This window comes from Oryctolagus cuniculus, chromosome 10 (genome assembly GCF_051225735.1).
Source record: "Oryctolagus cuniculus isolate XC-2025 breed Fujian yellow rabbit chromosome 10, ASM5122573v1, whole genome shotgun sequence".
NCBI lineage: Eukaryota > Metazoa > Chordata > Mammalia > Lagomorpha > Leporidae > Oryctolagus > Oryctolagus cuniculus.
In genome coordinates, this window is record NC_142876.1 from 18,178,094 (window position 1) to 18,198,276 (window position 20,183).

The 20,183-nt window shown below is 38.8% G+C and overlaps 1 protein-coding gene across 1 annotated transcript in view; it reads right to left on the reverse strand.

The window, feature by feature from the left end:
- LOC100355864 (glutamate decarboxylase 1-like) overlaps positions 1-19,921 on the reverse strand; it is a 101,392-nt gene extending 81,471 nt beyond the window's left edge. Inside the window, exon 1 of the mRNA XM_051851875.2 lies at positions 19,813-19,921. Coding sequence (XP_051707835.1) covers positions 19,813-19,921 — 109 coding nt within the window. The remainder of the gene's footprint in view (positions 1-19,812) is intronic.
- Positions 19,922-20,183: the final 262 nt, after the last annotated feature.

Here is a 20,183-nt window from a genome sequence, read left to right on the forward strand (position 1 = left end):
GAAGGGCAGGTGTAGCCTTCCTAATATCAGACAAAATAGACTTTAACACAAAAACTTTTAGCAGAGACAAAGAAGGGCACTATGTATTAATTAGGGGATGAGTTCAACAGGAAAATGTGACTATAATAAATGTATACGCATCCAATTTGAAACAAATGTTAATGGATCTAAAGGGAGACATAGACTCCAATATAATAGTACTGGGGAATTCAATATCCCACATTCTTCAATGGACAGATCAACTAGACAGAAAATCAACAAAGAAACAACAGAACTAATCGACACTACAGACCAAATGGACTTAACTGATATCTAAAGAATGTTTTATCCCACAGTTGCAGAATGTACATGCTTTCATCAGTGCATGGAACTTTCTCCAGGATAGACCATATGGTGGGCCATAAAGCAAGTCTCAGCAAATTCAAAAAAATGTAAATCATACCATGTCTCTTTTCTGATAACAATGGAATGAAGCTGTAAATTAACAATTCAAGAATATTGAGAACATAAGCAAATATGGAGGCTGAACAACATGCTCCTAAATGAACAATGGGTCATAGAAGGAATCAAAAGTGAAACAGAAAAAATGGGGAAACAAAAGAAGATAACAATACAAAATGTCAAAACTTATGAGATAAGGCAAAAGCAGTGTTAAGAAGGAGTTTATAGCAATTGGTGCCTACATAAAATATTGTAAATAAACCAAATAAATGAACTATCAATGCACTTCAAGCACCTAGATAAACATCTAACCAAATCCAAAATAGGTAGGATTAAAAAAATAATTAAAATTAGAGAAGAAATAAATAAAATTGAAACAAAAATACAAAATATCAGTGAAATGTAGAGCTTTTTTTTTTTTTTTTTTTTTTGACAGGCAGAGTTAGACAATGAGAAAGAAAGACAGAGAGAAAGGTCTTCCTTCCATTGGTTCAACCCCCAAATGACTACCACGGCCAGTGCACTGTGCCAATCTGAAGCCAGGAACCATATGCTTCCTCCTGGTCTCCCATGCGGGTACAAGGCCCAAGCACTTGGCCTATCCTCCACTGCCTTCCTGGGCCACAGCAGAGAGCTGGACTGGAAGAGGAGTAACTGGGACAGAACTGGTGTTCCAACTGGGACTAGAACCCAGGGTGCTGGTGCCTCAGGATTAGCCTAGTGAGCAGTGATGCTGGCCAACAGAACTGTTTTTTTTTTTTTTTTTTGAAAAAAAAAAAAAAATTGATACAACCAATGGCCCAACTAACCAAAAGAAAAAAAAAGAGGAAGACTCATATCAATAAAATCAGAGATGAAAAAGCAAATGTAACAACAAATACCAGAGATATAAAAATAATCATAAGGAATTATTATAAAGAGCAGTATGCCAACAAATTTGGAAAACAAGAAGAAATGGATAGATTTTCGGATACATATAACCTACCTAAAATGAGCCATGAATAGATAAAAAACCTAAACAGACCAATAACAAAGATGGAAATCAAATAAATAGTGAAGACCCTCCCAACAAACAAAATCCCAGGACCGGATAGGTGCACTGCAGAATTCTACCAGACATTTAAAGAACTAACTCCAATTCTTCTCAAGAATTGAAAGGGAAGGAATCTTCTTAAACTCCTTCTATGAAGCCAGCTTCACCTTAATTCCCAAACCAGAAAAAAATACAACAGAGAAAAAGAAATATAGACAAATATCCCTGATGAACATAGATGCAAGTATTCTCAACAAAATCCTAGACAATTGAATCTAACAAAACATAAGAAAGATCAATAATCTGAACCAAGCAGGATTTACCCATGGTATACAGGGATGGTTCAACATTGGCAAATCAATAACTGTGATATATCATATTAATAAACAGAAGAACGAAAACCATATGACTCTGCATCAATAAATTCAGAGAAAGCATTTGACAAAATACAGCATCTGTTTATGATGAAATCCTTAAGAAAATTGGGTAAAGGAGGAACACACCTCAAGACAATCAAGGCAATTTATGACAGACTTCAGCAAACATCTTACTGAATGGGGAAAAGTTGGAAGCACTCCCAATAAGATCTGGGACCAGACAAGAATGCTATTCAATATAGTACTGGTATTTTAGCCAGAGTCTTTAGGCAAGAAACAGAAATCAAAGGTATACAAATTGGAAAGGAGGAAGTCAAGCTATCCCTATTTGCAGATGACATGATTCTATATATAGGGGATCCAAAAGATCTATTAAAAGACTATTGAGGGGCCGGTGCATTGGCATAGCAGGTAAAGCCATCGCCTGCAGTGCCGGCATCCCATATGGGCACTGGTTTGAGACCTGGCTTCTCCACTTCCAATCCAGCTCTCTGCTATGGCCTGGGATAGCAGAAGATGGCCCAAGTCCTTGGGCTCCTGCACCCATGAGGAAGACCTAGAAGAAGCTCCTGGCTCCTGGCTCTTGGTTCGGATCAGTGCAGCTCCGGCCATTTAGCCAATTGGGAAGTGAACCAGTGGATGGAAGACCTCTCTCTCTCTCTCTCTCTCTCTCTCTCTGCTTCTCCTTCTCTCAGTGTAACTCTTTCAAATAAATAAATAAATCTTTTAAAAAATGGACTATTGGAACTCATGAAAGAGTTTGGTAAAGTGGCAAGATAAAAAATTAACACACAAAAATCAATAGCCTTTATATACACAGACAATGCCATGACATAGAAAGAACTTCTAAGATCAATCCCATTCACAATTGCTACAAAAAAATTAAATACCTTGGAATAAATTTAACCAAGGAAGTGAAAGATCTCTAGGAAGACAATTAAAAAATAAAAGAAATAAAGAAGACACACAAAATATGGAATAATCTTCCATATTAATGGACTGGAAGAATCAATTTCATCAAAATGTCCATACTACTAAAAGCAATTTACAGTTTCAACATGAACCCGATCAAAATACCAAGGATATTTTTCGCAGATCTAGAAAAGCAATGCTACAATTCATATGGAAACACAAGAGACTCCAAATAGCTAAAGTAATCGTATACAAGAAAAAACAAAGGAGAAGGCTTCACAATAACAGATTTCACGACATACTACAGGGCAGTCATAATTAACACACTCTGGTGTTGGCATCAAAACAGATGTACACACCAATTAAACAGAATAGAGACTAGAGAAATCAATCCATGTATCTACAATCAACTTATCTTTGAAAAAGGAGCTAAAAACAATCCCTGGAGTAAGGACAGTCTCCTCAACAAATGGTCCTGGGAAACTGAATCTCCACATGCAAAAGTGTGAAACAAGAACTCTACCTTACACCTTACACAAAAATCCACACAAAAATGGATCAAGTACTTAACTATACAACCTGATACAGCCAAATTACTAGAGAACACTGGAAAATCTCTGCAATACATTGGCATAGGCAAAGACTTCTTTGAAAAAATCCAGAAGCACAGGCAATCAGGCTAAATCAGACAAATGGGAATACGTAAAGCTGAGAAGCTTCTGAACTGCAAAAGGAACACTGAGCAAAGTGAAGAGGCAACAGACAGAATGGGAGAAAATATCTGAAAACTATGAAACTGATAAAGAAGTAATATCAAGAATCTATAAAGAGCTCAGGACACTCAACCATGACAAAACAAATGGACCTGTGAAGATATGGGCAAATGATGAGAATAGGTAATTTTTGAACAAGAAAATTCAAATGGCCAATAGACACATTTAAATATGCTCAGGATCACTAGCCATCAGGGAAATGCAAGTCAAAACCACAATGAGGGTTCAACTCACTGCAATTAGAATGGCTTTCATACAGAAATCAACAAACAACAAATGCTGGTGAGGGTGTGGGAGAAAAGTTCTCCTAAACCACTATTTTTTGGGAGTGAAAACTGGTGCAACCATTGTGGAAGACAGTATGGAAATATATCAAAAATCTGAAAATAGATCTTCCATTTGACCCACTATTCCTACTGCTGGGAATTTATCTAAACAAAATAAAATCAGCATATAAAAGAGTTATGTGTACCCACATATCCATTGCAGCTCAATTCACAATAGCCTAGATATGGAATCAATACACATATTCATCAACTGATGACTGGATTAAGAAATTATGTGATATATATACACTATTGAATACTATTCAACAGTAAAAGAAAAAAAAAAAGAAAGCTTGTCTTTTGCAACAAAATGTATGCAATTGGAAACCATTATATTTACTGAAATAAGCCGGTTCCAAAAAAGATAGATACCATGTTTTCCCTGATCTGTGGTAACTAGTAGAGTATCTAAAATGTAATGTATAAGAGTGAAATTAACATTTTGAGATTTGATGATTATTTATAGCCCTTGTCTTGAATGCTGAGGAATAGTGCTTTTTTCTTTATACTACTTATTGAACCCTTTACTTGGTGTAGGGTTAATCTTATGAGTAAAGTAAACTGAAAAAAGATCTTTGTAAAAATTAGGAGTGGGAATAGAAGAAGGAGGAGGAAGAATTGTGGGAGCATGAGCAGTAGGGAGGGTAGGGTGGGAAGTTCCACTATGTTCCTAAATGTTTACATATGAAATACATGAAATCATATACCTTAAATAAAATTTTTAAAAAATATCTTAACCATGAAAAAAAATTCTACACCTAATGGAAACTGCTGTTATGTGTAGCTCAGGCCACACTGTAAATGCACCAAGGTCAGAACCAACCTAACTGACCCTGCTTAGTGTATCTCTTCATCACAAGTAAAGTGAAGCACACTTTTTGATAAAAATGGAATCTGACAAATGAAAGTGCCATATCACTTTTGTTAGAAGAAATTATTTTAAAAAGGGTGTTATGTCTAAATAATCAAAATATTAGGTGGAGACCACTGATGAGAACAGCTGTCAACTTGAACATTGAGATTTTAAAAACAAAGATCTCAATATCAAAGGAGGCCTTTGGAAAAGCTCCTTCCATTAGTTCCCAGACAGAAACTTTAGAGATCCACTGTCCAAAAAATTGGGGGAGGGGTGGGTAGGAAGGGAGAACTCTCATTTTTTTTTCTTTTTTGAGAAAGGAATTCCAAATTGTCTGATAATTCAAATACAATTTTGGCAATGTCATAAATAATGTGCAAATGTATTATGTAAGTAAAAAATATCACAAGGTCCTATTCCTGTTTCTACTTAGAAGATCAACCAGTATAATTATTTTTAAAACATTCAGAACTGCAAATTGAGATTAAAATATTATGTGGTTTATTTTATTCTTGATATTCTTTATTTTTAGGACATAAATCATATATCTGAGATAGTTTAGCCATTTTTTTTTCAAGTACAGGAATTTCTCATGGAGAATGAGACATAGGGGGCACTATTGTACTTACAATCTGATGTAGGACACTGAGCAAGGAGGAAATTCAAGGAATTTACTCAAATTCAGTTCTCTCATTTCTGTTTGTTAGATCGAACTTTCTATAAACTATTTGATATTCAAAATGATGATTATTTTATTGTAGTATACTATAAAACCAATTAACATATTAGTCATACAGGGGATTATTTATAGCATACTGAAAACATTAAAAATTATTTCTATTCATGAAAACATTTAAAATCTACCCTCTTAGGAATTTTCAAGAATTTATTACTTTGGTATTAATTGCAGTCAGCGTTTTTAGCATGACCTCAGGAATTTATTTCTCCTAATTGAAATTTTGTACCATTTGATAAACATACCTCAGTCCCTCCCCTTCCCACTCCCAGTCCCTGGCAACTGCCATTCCACCTTTGCTGCTATGAATTCATTTTTTTTAGGTGAAAAATGACAAGTATGTGAGGTAATTCATGAATTAGTCCTGTTCAGACATTCTACAATGCATACCTATTCCAAAGATCATGCAGTACATAATATATAATTTTTATTTTTAATGTTAAAATAATGTTAAAACTGAAAAAAAATTGATATAATCATGGAAGTGAGATTTGCTATTAGTTAGGTAGTAAGCGTGTTCAGTTCTGGAGATGGCTTCTGCATTCTGCAGAAGGGTGAATTTCAGATGAAGTATGATTTAGGTAAGATTGATGTAGGACTCCAACAATGAGATAGCTACATCACTTACATCAATACAAGAAGGACTCAATTTGTCCATAACGCTCATCTTTTTCAAGCAAGTGTTGGACTCTATTTGCCCTCTTTGAATAAGTATTTTCAATCCTACTCCATATCAAATAAAAATCCTATGAAACTTAATATTTAGCACAAATTCGTTAGTTTCTAAGTGATTTGGCACCAATGACATACAAACTATCTCCTCCTTCACTGAAATCAATCAAACCACGAGTATTGTGTTGCCCTTATCTACAGAGCTACACCGTGCTAGACTCCATTCATGTGCAGGTAACTACAGAAGCCTAGAACCAAGATCAGAAACACTTCATCTCAGGCTTAGGTAAAATCCCTTCCCAATGCAAGGCCCAGACCAAGCACTCACTCCATAAAGTAGGGCAGGACTTGTACCTTGTCTGTTTCCAGCACACTATACCCTTCCCCTCTGATTCCATCTAGTGGCCTTTTTACCCTGTCCCACAAAATGAGTCCACCTCTCTGATCTGTTGCCTGGGATAGTCCTCATTAGATAAGATATATGTACATATAACTTCACCTAAGAACTTTGAGAAGGAAAAGAAGTCTATTGACAGTTACAGCAGGAGAGTCAACATGGAACCTCTCTGTCAAGATCATTATATTGGAGTGCCTGGATTGCATACCCATCTCCAGATCCTTATTTAAATTTCCTGTTAATGCAGAGCCTGGAAAGTGACTGTCTCAAGTAATTGGGTTCCTGCCACCAATGCAGGCAACTTCGACTGTGCTCCTAGCTTTTGCCTGACCCAGCTCCTGGCCATTGGAAGCATTTGGGAGTGAACCAGTAGACAGGAGATCTTTTACTCTACCTCTCAAATTAAAAGTAGAAAATTTAGTTTAATTTAAAAATTACAAGCAGGCATAAATCAGAACCATCCTGTTCACCAATGTGTGTGGCCATCCCTTCTCATTTAAAACTACAAATACTAAATGTGTGCTCATTAGTCTCACCGTGGTTTCTCAGAATCCTTGGAGGGCTTAGGATCAGACAGAAATGGATTTTAACATCACTTCTATTAACATCCCATATGATACTTTAGTACTTTCCTAGAACAATTTTTCAGGCTACAAAATGTGGACTATAAAATCCTTCTGAGATCATCATGAAGACTACATTCATTCACATTTGTAAACACATCTGAAATACAGTAGATGTGTAATAAAATTTAATTCCCTTTCCTGTTTCTCCTCTTGATGGCACAATTTTAATCTCCAATTAAGCAGCATCTTTACAGGTTTATTTTTAGGAGACAGCATAATGCCTGACTTTGAGGACTCAAACTAAATGTAATTATCATGATTATTTCCATTATACAGATTTTGGGAGTTCCCAAAATGAGATTATTTTTGCTCTTGTCTGTTCTGTCCTTTCTCTTTTTCTTTGTATTATTAGGAATAATTTACAGGTTTTTTTTTTTTTTTTTTTTTTTTTTTTTTTTTTTTTTTTTGACAGGCAGAGTTAGACAGTGAGAGAGAGAGAGAGAAAGGTCTTCCTTCTGTTGGTTCACCACCCCTAATGGCCGCTACGGCCAACATGCCACACAGATCCGAAGCCAGGAGCCAGGTGCTTCCTCCTGGTCTCCCATGCAGGTGCAGGGCCTGAGGACTTGGGCCATCCTCCGCTGCCTTCCCAGGCCACAACACAAAGCTGGACTGGTGCCAGCCAGGAATAATTTACAGTTAAAAACATCCGGAGACACAATGACTTTCCACTAAACATAAGCTATACTGTTGTCTGTTAGAAAAGTTTCTAGGCCGGCGCCACGGCTCTCTAGGCTAATTCTTCATCTGCGGCACCGGCACATGGTGTTCTAGTCCTGGTTGGGGTGGTAGATTGTGTCCTGGTTGCTCCTCTTTCAGTCCAGCTCTCTGCTGTGGCCCGGGAGGGCAGTGGAGGATGGCCCAAGTGCTTGGGCCCTGCATCCACATGGGAGACCAGGAGGAAGCACTTGGCTCCTGGCTTTGGATTGGTGCAGCAGGCCAGCCATGGCGGCCATTTGGGGAGTGAACCAACAGAAGGAAGACCTTTCTCTCTGTCTCTCTCTTTCACTGTCTAACTCTGCCTGTCAAAAATAAATAAAAAAATCAAAGAAAAAGAAAAAAAAGAAAAGTTTCTAGTGTTAAGAAACAAGAACAAGAGAAACTATCTGGACCAGCAGGATTTACACTCAGACTTGAGTGACCTCCAATAATTACAGTTCAGGTATACTTTATTTTTTTGCAAGAATTTCATGTACATTAGCACATTTGATCTTAATGACATGTTGAAAATACAAGGATCAGTTTCAATTTGAAAACTGTAAAACTAGAATTTGAAAGGAGTCCGGTCTTCTAGTTCCACGCTATTCTTACACAGTAGAACACAAATAAGTGAAGGACACACAGAACAGGTGTTAGACCCTCGGAGTGAGGATGCTAACATGTCAAGAGGCGCACCCCAAAGACTCAGACTCCAGACCAGCTGATGCAAAAGCAAGAGGATTTATTCGGCGTCTGCACAGACGGGCCTCCTGAACTCGGGAGTCCAGAGAGTGCCCCCAGCACAAAGCCACACGGTTTATATACCCGCAGCGACCAATCAAAAGCACTATAGTGTCCATGCACACAGCAGTCCAATCTGCGAGCTGATCATGTGAAGGGCATGCGTCTTCTATCCAATCAGCTACGGGATCACATGGGAGGCCATGCACACAGCAGTCCAATCCGTGAGCTGATCATGTGAAGGGCATGCGTCCTCTATCCAGTCAGCTACGGGATCACATGGGAGGCATGCACCTCATCGCCATTTTGTTGTTTACTTCTTTAGTAGTTCCTTTCCCTGCCAGCACCATCTTGTTCACCCTGAGGAGGACGACGTCTCTCTCCCTTTGTTCCCCTTGTGGGAGAGCGGCGTCCTGCTTCCCACATTGTTATTTGAGTATTAGGAGGCATACAAACTGGGTTAGGTCTTAGCACAGCCAGGCGCAAGTGTTGCAGCTAGCTAAGCATAGGGTCCCTTATTTTTATAGCTGCACCTAATTTTAGCTTTGGGGGAAAAAGTTTAGGGCTATAATTTTTAAACTTTAATTTTATTTGGGGCAAAGGTAACTTCTTGTTTTTAGTGGTATTGGCTTAGGTCACTGCATCTTGGTTTGATTTTTAAGGTTCTTCACAGGTCACTGAAAGACCAAAAACAAAGGCTTGCATTGTTGGTCAAGGCATCCAAAGCTTGGCTAAAATGGTGACATATAAAAAAATTATATTCAAGAGTTGTAGAGGTTCTTATCTCTTGTTTTTCAAAAATTTTAATTTAGATCCCTTGGTATTTCATGGAATGATCTTCTGATTGCAAATTTAAAACAACTTTGTATAATAAGATTAAATGCTTTCACAAATTTGTTCTTGTCTCATTAGATGAACCACAAACCAAAACAGTATAATCCATGATTTACACTTCACACACATGACATGAAATATTTATATGAAAAGGAAGAGCAGTCGCCTAATCTGATGTAATTCTCTGAAAATAATCAGGCTTGAAGGTTGCTGAGGAAGTAGAATGTCAGTTACCAGAGTTTCATTTAACCTGAGATTCATGAGGAGTGTGGGGAGGTCACTGTCCTGACTCACAGGGCCTCCCCTTCCTCTGCAAACATGCATCCCGAGGTCCTGAGTGCCTCCCACTCCCAGAAGAGGGCAGGAAACAGCAGCAAAGTAACTCTTGTGTTTTGTTTTCTGCTCACTGATGAGAGAAAGCAGAACGCACCAGTGAGAGCAGACTCTGAAGAGAAGGAAGGAAGCAGAGGAACTCGCCTCCAGTTACCCTGCAGAGACGTTCTATCTACCTTTAGAGAAACAGCCCCGTCAGGGATTTTACTGCTGAACAATTTGCAGCAACCCTTGTTACCTGGGTAAGGGAACTTTTGTTCCCATATTGGAGGATGAAAGAAACAGTGGGTTAGAGTGAAATTGCGTAAAATAGAAAGTCTCATTTTTTGGATAAAAATTTTTGGATAAAATAGAAAGTCTCCTTTCTTAACGATTATTCTGAAGATTAAATGAAATGGTATTTCCACATTCGTTCATTTATCAATTAAATATTAATTATAAATTGATAACTATATGCTATTAACTACAGATATTATAGTTTCAAAAAATCTGTTCATGGGGGCAGGTATCATGGCACAGAGGGGTTACTGCTACCTGGAGGACTGCATCCCACAACAGAGTGCCTGGGACGGAGTCCTGCCTCTGCTTCCAACCCAAGTTCCTGTTAATGTACCTGGGAGGCAGTAGATGTTGGTACAAGTATTTGGGTTCTGCCACTCACATAGAAGACTTGGATGGAGTTTCTGGCTCCTGGCTTTGTCCTGATCCAGCCCCAGCTGTTTGCGAGCACTTTGGAAGTGAATCAGCAGGTGGAAGATCTCCCTCTTTCTCCCCCTCTCATCACTCTACATCTCAAATAAATAAATAAATAAATAAATCTTCATGTTTGTTCACCTTCTATCCACTTTTATGGTGGTTCATTTTGTCAGGTGCTTGACTTTTTAAAAATATATCGATGACATATTATGTGAATTTTTTCCACATAAGAATTTCATGTTCCCTGAATCTGAGCAACATGTCTATAGCCCAATTTTATTTTAGTTTCTAATAACAGACCTCATAGTTTTCATAAACAAGGAGGCAATTTTTAATATATTTTATATTAATTAATCTATTTGAGAAAGAGGGGGGGGAAGGGAGGTAGAGTGAGAGAGAGAGACTCCCATCCACTTGTCCACTCTCCAGATACTAGCAATAGTAGCCAGGGCTAGGCCAGGCTGAAGTTGCAAGCTAGTAACTCATTACAGGTCTCCCAAGGGAGTATCAGAGCCCCAATTACTGAAGCCATCACTGCTGCTTCCCCAGGGTTTGCACTGGTAGGAATCTGGAGTCAGGAGCTGTTTCTAGCTATTTAACATGGGTATTCTAACATGGGATATGGAAGTCTCAACTGGTATCTTAACGACTAACTTCTTAACCACTTTCTCCTAAGGGACTGATTTCCATAATTTTAGTTTCCTTTCCTGTTCCACAAAGTATGAACTTGAAAGACATTCATATATGACACTTTTTAAGTTTTTTTTTTTAATTTTAAAAGGAACATCCAATAACCAGGCAAAAGCATAAGTTTCCTTTTTAGCCTCCCCAGGCTAATGGAAAAGTATTTTTCCATTTCATCGTCATAGTAAAGGTAAAACCTCAAGGTCCTAGCTTAATTTAGAGTTCTTGAACTCAGTTCCTATACTTATTATATGAAAAATCCCTTGTATATCCAGACCTTTTCTACTACCCTCTAGAGTCTACGATTCCCCCTTGTGCTATTTTCTTGTGTTGCAAGACCAGCAGGTCTGGGTTCCTTCTCTGGCTTTGACTGTTATTCATTCCTTTTGGTCAAAGCTTTGGGTTTTTTTCTTTACAGCTCAGCTATATATTTTGTTTACTTTTATATTTTGTTAAACATTTTATTGCTTGCAATGGGAGAGGATCCAATTCAGCTCAGTCTGAAGTCTTCCTGGAGACACAGGTATTTATTCTTTCATTTTCTAATGAAACATACCCACAATAATAAAAAATAAAACAGGGCCTCATTAAATAGTAATGATAGCAAAGATTATGCAATGAAGGAAATCAATTGCTTACATTAGAATTTGCTCTTTTTATTATATACAAAGAGACAAATTCAACATGGGAAAATGCAAATCCATATACTTTTCTATGACTAAACTGGAAAATGTATAGGATTTATACTTATTTTTATCCAAAAATAAAACTCCATTTAATTGATGTAGCATGATAACCACTATATTTTAATATATACTATATTATAAATGTCATCTTCCAAGGCAAGATGATGGATGGACAATGAACAAGTTCTCCAAATGTTGGGAGACAGAAGAGCTAGTGGGGTGCTGCCCAACTCCACCTGGTGGCCATGCACACCCCAGAGACTGTCATGCCTGTTTCTGTCACACCGTAGTTTTCTCCATCTGCAAGGTTTCTAGAGGAAAGTAGAAGACAGCTTGAAATCTTGCCACTTCCCATGCATTTTTTCATATCTTCCCTGGGAATTTTCCATGTGAAGGCAAATTGAAGACCATAGAGAAATGAAAAGTAGAAGATGATAACAGTCATCATGCTGCTCTACCTCAAATTCATGGAAGTACTTTGCATCTACACTTTTACTAGAAAAGGCCTTGGTCAATGCCTGGCATATAGCATAAAGAAAACAGATTTAATTATTTGAAATGCAGAGTTAGAAGGAGGAAGAGGTAGAGAGAGAGAGAGAGAGAGAGAGAGAGACTGGCACCGTGGCTCAATAGGCTAATCCTCCGCCTGCGGTGCCAGCACACCGTGTTCTAGCCCCAGTCGGGGCACTGGATTCTGTCCCAGTTGCTCCTCTTCCAGGCCAGCTCTCTGCTGTGGCCCGGGAAGGCAGTGGAGGATGGCCCAAGTGCTTGGGCCCTGCACCCACATGGGAGACCAGGAGAAGCACCTGGCTCCTGGCTTCAGATCAGTGCAGTGCGCCAGCTGCAGCACGCCAGCCGCAGTGGCCATTGGGGGGTGAACCAGTGGAAAAAGGAAGATCTTTCTCTCTGTCTCTCTCTCTCACTGTCCACTCTTTCTGTCAAAAAAAAAAAAAAAGAAAAAGAAAAAAGAGAGAGAGAAAGGAAGAGAGAGAGAGAGGGAGAAGAGAGAGAGGTCTTCCATCCACTGGTTCCCCAAATGGTTGGAACAACAAGAGCTGGGCCAATCCAAAGCCACGAGCCAGGAGCCACAAGCTTCTTCCAGGTTTCCCATGAGGGTGCAGGGACTTAAGGAGTTGGGCCATTTTCTTCTGCTTTCTTAGGCCATAGCAGGGAGTTGGATCAGACATGGAGCATCTGGAACTCTAAGTGGTTGCGCATATGGGATGCTGGCACTGTACACTGCAGCTTTACCTGTTATTCCATAGTGCTGGCCCCCATGATCATATTCTAATAATTATGATTTGCTAAGTACTTACACAGCAGTGTCTAGAACAGAGGTGATGTGTTATGGTGAATGGCTAAGGTTTATTGATGCAGGGATCCAATGGATACATTGTTCCAACATGTGTCATCTAGATGGATACACTGTGCCAACATGTGTCTAATTTCCCATCACAACTTTGAAGAGCATGTCTTTGGCATGCCATGCAATTTCCTTTAACCTTTGAAACAATCCAGCAACAATGGTACCATTTTCCTTACTTTAAAAATGAGGCTCGAAGATGAGGCCATTCACATAGGTAGTAAGTGGTAGAGTTTAGTTTAAATTTCAATTTGCTTGGTTCCTAAAAGAGATCATATTTCCAGTGTCCTTGTTCATTAATGATACAATGGGAGATAAATGGTTACATACAAAAAATGATTCCAAGTTACTGACTCACATGGAATCAGGCATTTATTCTGCCTGTGAATGCCTCAATTGTTTATCCATAAGGTAGAAACACCCGAAAGGTTAAAGAAATTGGCAACTTTGTGACGTCAGTAATAACAACAACAACACAAATTATCTCTATAAACTTGGCAATCACTGTGATTAAGGAAGCTGTCTGATGTCTGAAGGGACTTAAAGATCCATGAGTGGGTCAAGAAGACTACTGTAGGAATCTGACCATTTCTCGGTGGTCAATTGCTTATAGAAGTGGATATATTCATAAATGGAGCACATCTCACTGTGGTAATGCATTCAGCGCAGTAGGATGATAAGTAGCAGAAAGTATCCCTCTAATGTGGTGAGACTCATAGCTCTAAGATTCAATTTCAGGAAATGCCATGCGATGACATCTCACAAAACTACATTCACAAAGTGACAAATATACAACATTTATACAATTCCAGGAAATAGTGTGCATGAGTTAATAGAGCAGAGAAGGAGATAAGTGTTCCATTTGGAAAATAGGTCCATTGCTGACATTTTCAGCCACTGCTAAGAATCTTGATTTCTGAAACAAGGTATGTGACAGATACTATCTGAAATGTACACTGTACTTCTGGATGCTTCCTTAGCTCTACTAAAGTACAGCATGGAAACATCACTAATACAACCAATTTTCCTCCTTTTTATTTTTGAAGTTACAAGAATCTCCATTTGCATCAAAGAGCAATATCATAATATTAGAAGAGGTGAGATGGATAGTTTCCTTTGTGAGAGAGGTTTGTGTCATGGATGAGTTTCTTCCTGTGAGTCAGCTTTCTGACCTCCAGTAATCTGAGCAGAAGTGAAAACAGATGATTGTGAAATTTACTGTTGATGATGCAATCAATTATTTTCTACTTTCTCATTTTAGACAACGAACTTTCTGAATTAATGGTGGCAAATCATTAATCGTTTTTTCTTATAAGAACCAGTGTTTTCTTTCAATTGAGATAGGTCTGTAGATTACATGAGAAAATAGTTTTTCCTTTTCACAGATGCCTGAATTTTGTTTGCTGAGGACTTGGTGTTATGGATTCCAGTAGGGTACATAAAATATAGAGCTGTATTGATCAGGATTCACTGTGTTCTTGTGAGATAGCCATAACCCTATGCTAAAAAATGTGTTGGTTTTCCAGAAAAGTTTGTAAAGACCAAATTTAGAAAATATCATTATGTCCTATAATTCCAAATGCCAGAATGTCATCTGGACAAATGTTTTATTTTCTTTCATTTACTACTCATTACTCTCTTGTATGACTTTGATCACATATTTGAATTTATTTGAACAAATCTGAACAGTGATTGTTTTCCTGCTGTTTAATCCAAATTCACACTTTTTCCTATAGGTACAGAAATTATAATAATCAAGGTTTGTATTCAACCAGTTCTGAAATATTATACTGGCTCTGAAAACACTACAATGCTATCTTATTAGAAGTAGTAGAAATGATATTCTCAGAAGACCCCTCACAGCAACTCTTCACACAGTATTAGTACTTGAAAATATTAAGAGGTTGATATTGAGATTCCTAACACCTGAGAAATATGTAGAATTGGAGTTGATTCAAATACATGGGGCTAGAGGCTGGCATTGTGGGGCAGTGTGTTCACCAACACTCCCGACACCAGCAACATACATCAGAGAACAAGTCAAGAGTCCCAGCTACTCTGCTTTCCAACCCAGTTTCCTGATGATGTGCCTAACAAGGCAGCAGAGGATGAACCATGGGTTCCTGCCATCCATGTGGGAGACAAGATGGAGTTCCTGTCTCCTAGCTTACGCCTGGCCCAGACATTTGGAGAGTGAACTAGCCTATGGGAGAACTCCCTCCCCTTCTCCCTCCCCCTCTCCTTTTCCTTGCACTTGCCCTTTCAAATAAGTACATAAATAATAAGTCCTCTAAGAAAGAAACTCATTAGGATAGAATTATATAAACTTCGAGACTCTGAGGTACTGGGGATTAGAACTTCAACTTATCATTTGGGGGTATACAATTCAACTCACTACAACAGCATTTATTTTCAGTTTGGAAATCAATGTTATGATACTTTAATGGAAAAAATTGATAAGTAGCCCACATTTACTCTCAAACACAGTAAATGTAGTGCAGAGAACACAGCACCTTACAAGTCTGTGTAAACTCATGGACAAAACTTTCTAGGTCAAGTCTTTTACAAGAATCCTAGTTAAAATGGAAAATGTAGTTCTATTCATATTTGTATATAAATGTGTATATATTTATATATATTTACTTCTGGGGTATATTATGGCTAATTAAATTATATTTAACAGTTAATAATTTTTACCAACACATTCCCATTGGTATTCAAAAAGCATACTATATGTGCATATTCTGCTATTTGTTTTACTAACTCTTGAATCTGTAGTTATCTTTTTCTTTCAGTTGTCGTCTTCAATTGTATTGAATGACATATCCGAAGACCAGCACTTTTATTTCCTTATTTCATAGGATTTTTATTACTAGGTGTCGCTCCCCCTCTTCATGGAGGAACGACACAGGACCCTGCGTTGTTCTTTTGTCTGCTCGGCCCTCCCCAGGTTTGCTGCTGGTTCTTCCCGGGTTGGCTACTGTCCCTTCCACCTCCGTGGAAGGGCAGTTCCCCCTGGCCACATTCCCCACTTCCGCAGGGGAGCGGCACACCGCCGGCCGGCTCTCTCGGGGGCTGCACAGGTGTTCCCCTTAGATGTTCCCCTTAGATGTTCCTGGTGCATGCCGTCTCTCTCCTCCTCTACAGTCCTCCTCCGCCAATCCTAACTCGGCCGCCCACACGCCGAGTACGCTGCTCTCCTCCAATCAGGAGCAAGTCCTACAGTTTATTGGCTGAACTGGAGGCACCTGTGCAGAAGCTGCTTTCTTCTCCCCCAGCGCCATATTGTGGGAGAGCAGATGCATAGAATAAGTCCTAATTCCAGTAACAGTATAGTCCGAGTTGCTCCCCACACTAGGTACTATGAATTCATTTAATGGATATCTTTCTGTTTATTTTATTTTAATTTTTATTGAATTGTACATCCTATTTTGTTTATTCCAACTTAGCAATAACAGTGTTCAAAGCTTTGTCTTACATATAGGACATTAAAACACCTCAATATGCTAATTTGGTGTATTTTGCACTTTAGGGTTTCAGCTGAAAGTTGTAATCAGTTTAATATATGTGACAGCTTTCAGTAAGCTGTTTATTAAATTAATTTTATTAAATATATTATCTATCTCCTTTATGTTGTTATTATTTGTCTGCTTATACTACATGGAAACACAAAGATTTAAGTCAGAAAACCAAAAGCAATTGCCAAGATTAGCACATCTTCTAATAGTCTTTTAAAATATATTTGATGCAGCATTATCTGGAACTAAATCACTTGCTATTTCACTTTTTCAATATAAAACCATTATTATTAATGTTATATATGTTATTAATCAACATAATAAGTCATATTTGTATGTGACTAAGGAAAGCATTTACTATTCTGTTTCTTCTAATTACAGAAATAACACATATTAAAAGCAGAATATTGAGAAAGTACATAAAATTATAAATATAAATTTAGCTTCCTACTCATCAGCAACTGCTGCTGATATTTTTATGAGTATCCTTCCAAAATGTTAGGCAGAAAAATTATTATAAAGGATATTTCATCACAGCATTGCTTTTGATATTATAAAAATTCGAAAAAGGGTTGTTTAATAAATGTTATTGGCCGGCATCGCGGCTCATTAAGCTAATCCTCTGTCTGTGGCGCTGGCACCTCTAGTTCTAGTCCCAGTTGGGGCACCGGATTCTGTCCCGGTTGCTCCTCTTCCAGGCCAGCTCTCTGCTGTGGCCCGGGAAGGCAGTGGAGGATGGCCCAAGTGCTTGGGCCCTGCACCCACATGGGAGACCAGGAGGAAGCACCACCACCGGCCATAGCGGCCATTTGAGGGGTGAACCAATGGAAGGAAGACCTTTCTCTCTGTATCTCTCTCTCACTGTCTAACTATGCCTGTCAAAAAAAAATTAAAAAAAAATAACTGTTATTAAGTCACATAATGAACTGCTCTACAATTATTACAAAGGTGCAAATTTGTGTGAAAATGGAACAACATTCTACAATGCATTTTATACAAAACAATAACAAGTTGCAACACAATATGTGATATAGAATTGTGTTTTCTCAATAAACTTTTCATTCTAAATTAATCTTAGAACTACAGAAAAAATTTATGAGGATAGTATAGTTTGTTCCCATATTTCCCACACCATATTTCCATGTCCTAAACTCCTATGAAGAGTTTACCTTACACCACATGATGACTTTGTTCAGCCATTTCATTTGAGGAATGTCATTCAAATATCTGGCATTTGTTGCTTGACACTAATAACCTCTGCCCTTTTTAAGGAATAGTTTGTATTTTTACATTTAATTTTTAAAAGAATGTGTTCGATTTTACTCTTCTCATTTTATTTTTCTTTCTTCAAAATTTCAATCATTAGATGGACTGATGAAATTCTGTTTATTGTGTGCACCATGGTGCTTTGAAGCACCTGTACACTGTGAGATGTATAAATCTGGAAATTACCTTTATCACCCCAGATGATGATTGGGTTGTGGTAAGAACATCTGATGTTCGCTTTCCTGCATTCATCAAGAATACAGTTGGTTTCACTCATTTGTGGCACCTGCACAGGGTGGTTTCATAGAAACGGAATAGAAGGGAGGTTGCCAGAGGCTGGGGCTAAGGGTGCTGGAGATGTTTAGGGGGTAGATGTTGGCCAAAGGACACAAAAAGTTAGTTAGGAGGACTAATTTCTAGAGATGCATTGTACAGTGCAGTGATTACAGTAAATAATGATATATTCATTTATTGCTTTATTCTATTTTAGTATTTCATCCTTCCTTATTCCTATACTTTCTTTAATTATATCAACTCTTTTCAAAAAGCTTTTGGCTGATATTAGCATTTCATCTCATGGGTAATGATTATATTTATACATAGTATATGTACATTACATATGTGTCTACTTCCACGTCTGTGACTTTATTTGAATTTATCTCTATCTCTTTAACATGTATGCTTGTGTTTGCATTTATCCATCTTCACCTTTAATGGAATCTATAAATGCTTGTGGGATGGCTGATGCTGTTTTCAGAATGATATCTAATATTTTGAATAACTGAAAACATTTAATGCATCACATAGTAAATCTAATGATTATGGAAAGATGTTTTGAGTGACATATGTTGCAAGAAAACTTTATCTGTTACATCATTGTGTTCTCTTAGTTTGTGAATTAACCCTCCAAGGAAGCCTGAATCTTCTTTTTTTCCCATCAGTCTGTGTTTTTGTGTGCCTCTGTGTGTGTGTGTGTGTGTGTGAGTTTTACTTCCGGTAGTTCTTTTACCATCTTTAAAATTAAAACATTTCTCCTGTATATGTCTAGGAATGTCTCAATCTTCCATGTAGAGAAATTAGACATTTTGTTCATTTCATTGGCTGTTTTTGTCAATAAATCATCGTGGGGTTTCTCTTTCACAGGAAAACCATCTTCAGTAGCTAAACGATCTCTATGTTTTTTTTCAGAGAAACTGCGGTGAGAGCCTCAGCAGGGCCCAACCTTGGTGTAACCACTGGGAAGACAGCTGCTGACTCACCATCGAGACTCTACAGAGGCCAGCGCCGTGGCTCACTAGGCTAATCCTCTGCCTGCGGCGCTGGCACCCTGGGTTCTAGTCCCGGTCGGGGCGCCGGATTCTGTCCTGGTTGTCCCTCTTCCAGGCCAGCTCTCTGCTGTGGCCCGGGAAGGCAGTGGAGGATGGCCCAAGTGCTTGAGCCCTGCACCCCGTGGGAGACCAGGAGAAGCACTTGGCTCCTGGCTTTGGATCAGCGCGCTGCACACTGGCTGCAGCGCGCTGGCCGCGGTGGCCATTGGAGGGTGAACCAATGGCAAAAGGAAGACCTTTCTCTCTGTCTCTCTCTCTCTCACTGTCCACTCGGCCTGTCCAAAAAAAAAAAAAAAAAAAGACTACAGAAAGCCACGGTCTGTCCCCCTCCAAAGTGCAGCGAGTGGAACTGACAGTTTCAAATAGAAAAGTGCAGCTCAGAGTGGAGATGTTCCATTTTCTAGTGAAGTGGATGAAAAGCTGCTAATGAAATTCGTTTTTCTTGGGAGGAGGGAAACACTAGATGTGAGGTGACAGCTGAGGGTAAACCTGCAAATCCCAGAGCAAGTCAGTACCCGCCTCTGCTCTAAAGTGGGCTCGAAGGAAGGCCACCCAGCAATCCACTGAGGTGGCTGAGCATGGCCACCATGGATTGTACACCTGCTGAGAACACCTCTCTGTCATGGTTTGTTTTTAAAATAATGGCAATAGTTCCTGTGTCAGTGAGAACTTTCAAAGAACTGGCAGCAAAGCTTGACACAGGTGACGTGCAGGGAGATGTGTGTGTCTAGGTGGACACCATGCCCAGCATGGGAAGCCCTTCTGCTTCTTTGGTCATAGCTTTGTTAGGGCTGGGAAACCACCAGCAAAGGCCGATGACAGGTCCATATGCCAGCCCTACCACACGAACATCTGCACTGTGAGGTGTCAAAGGTAGAATTGCTCT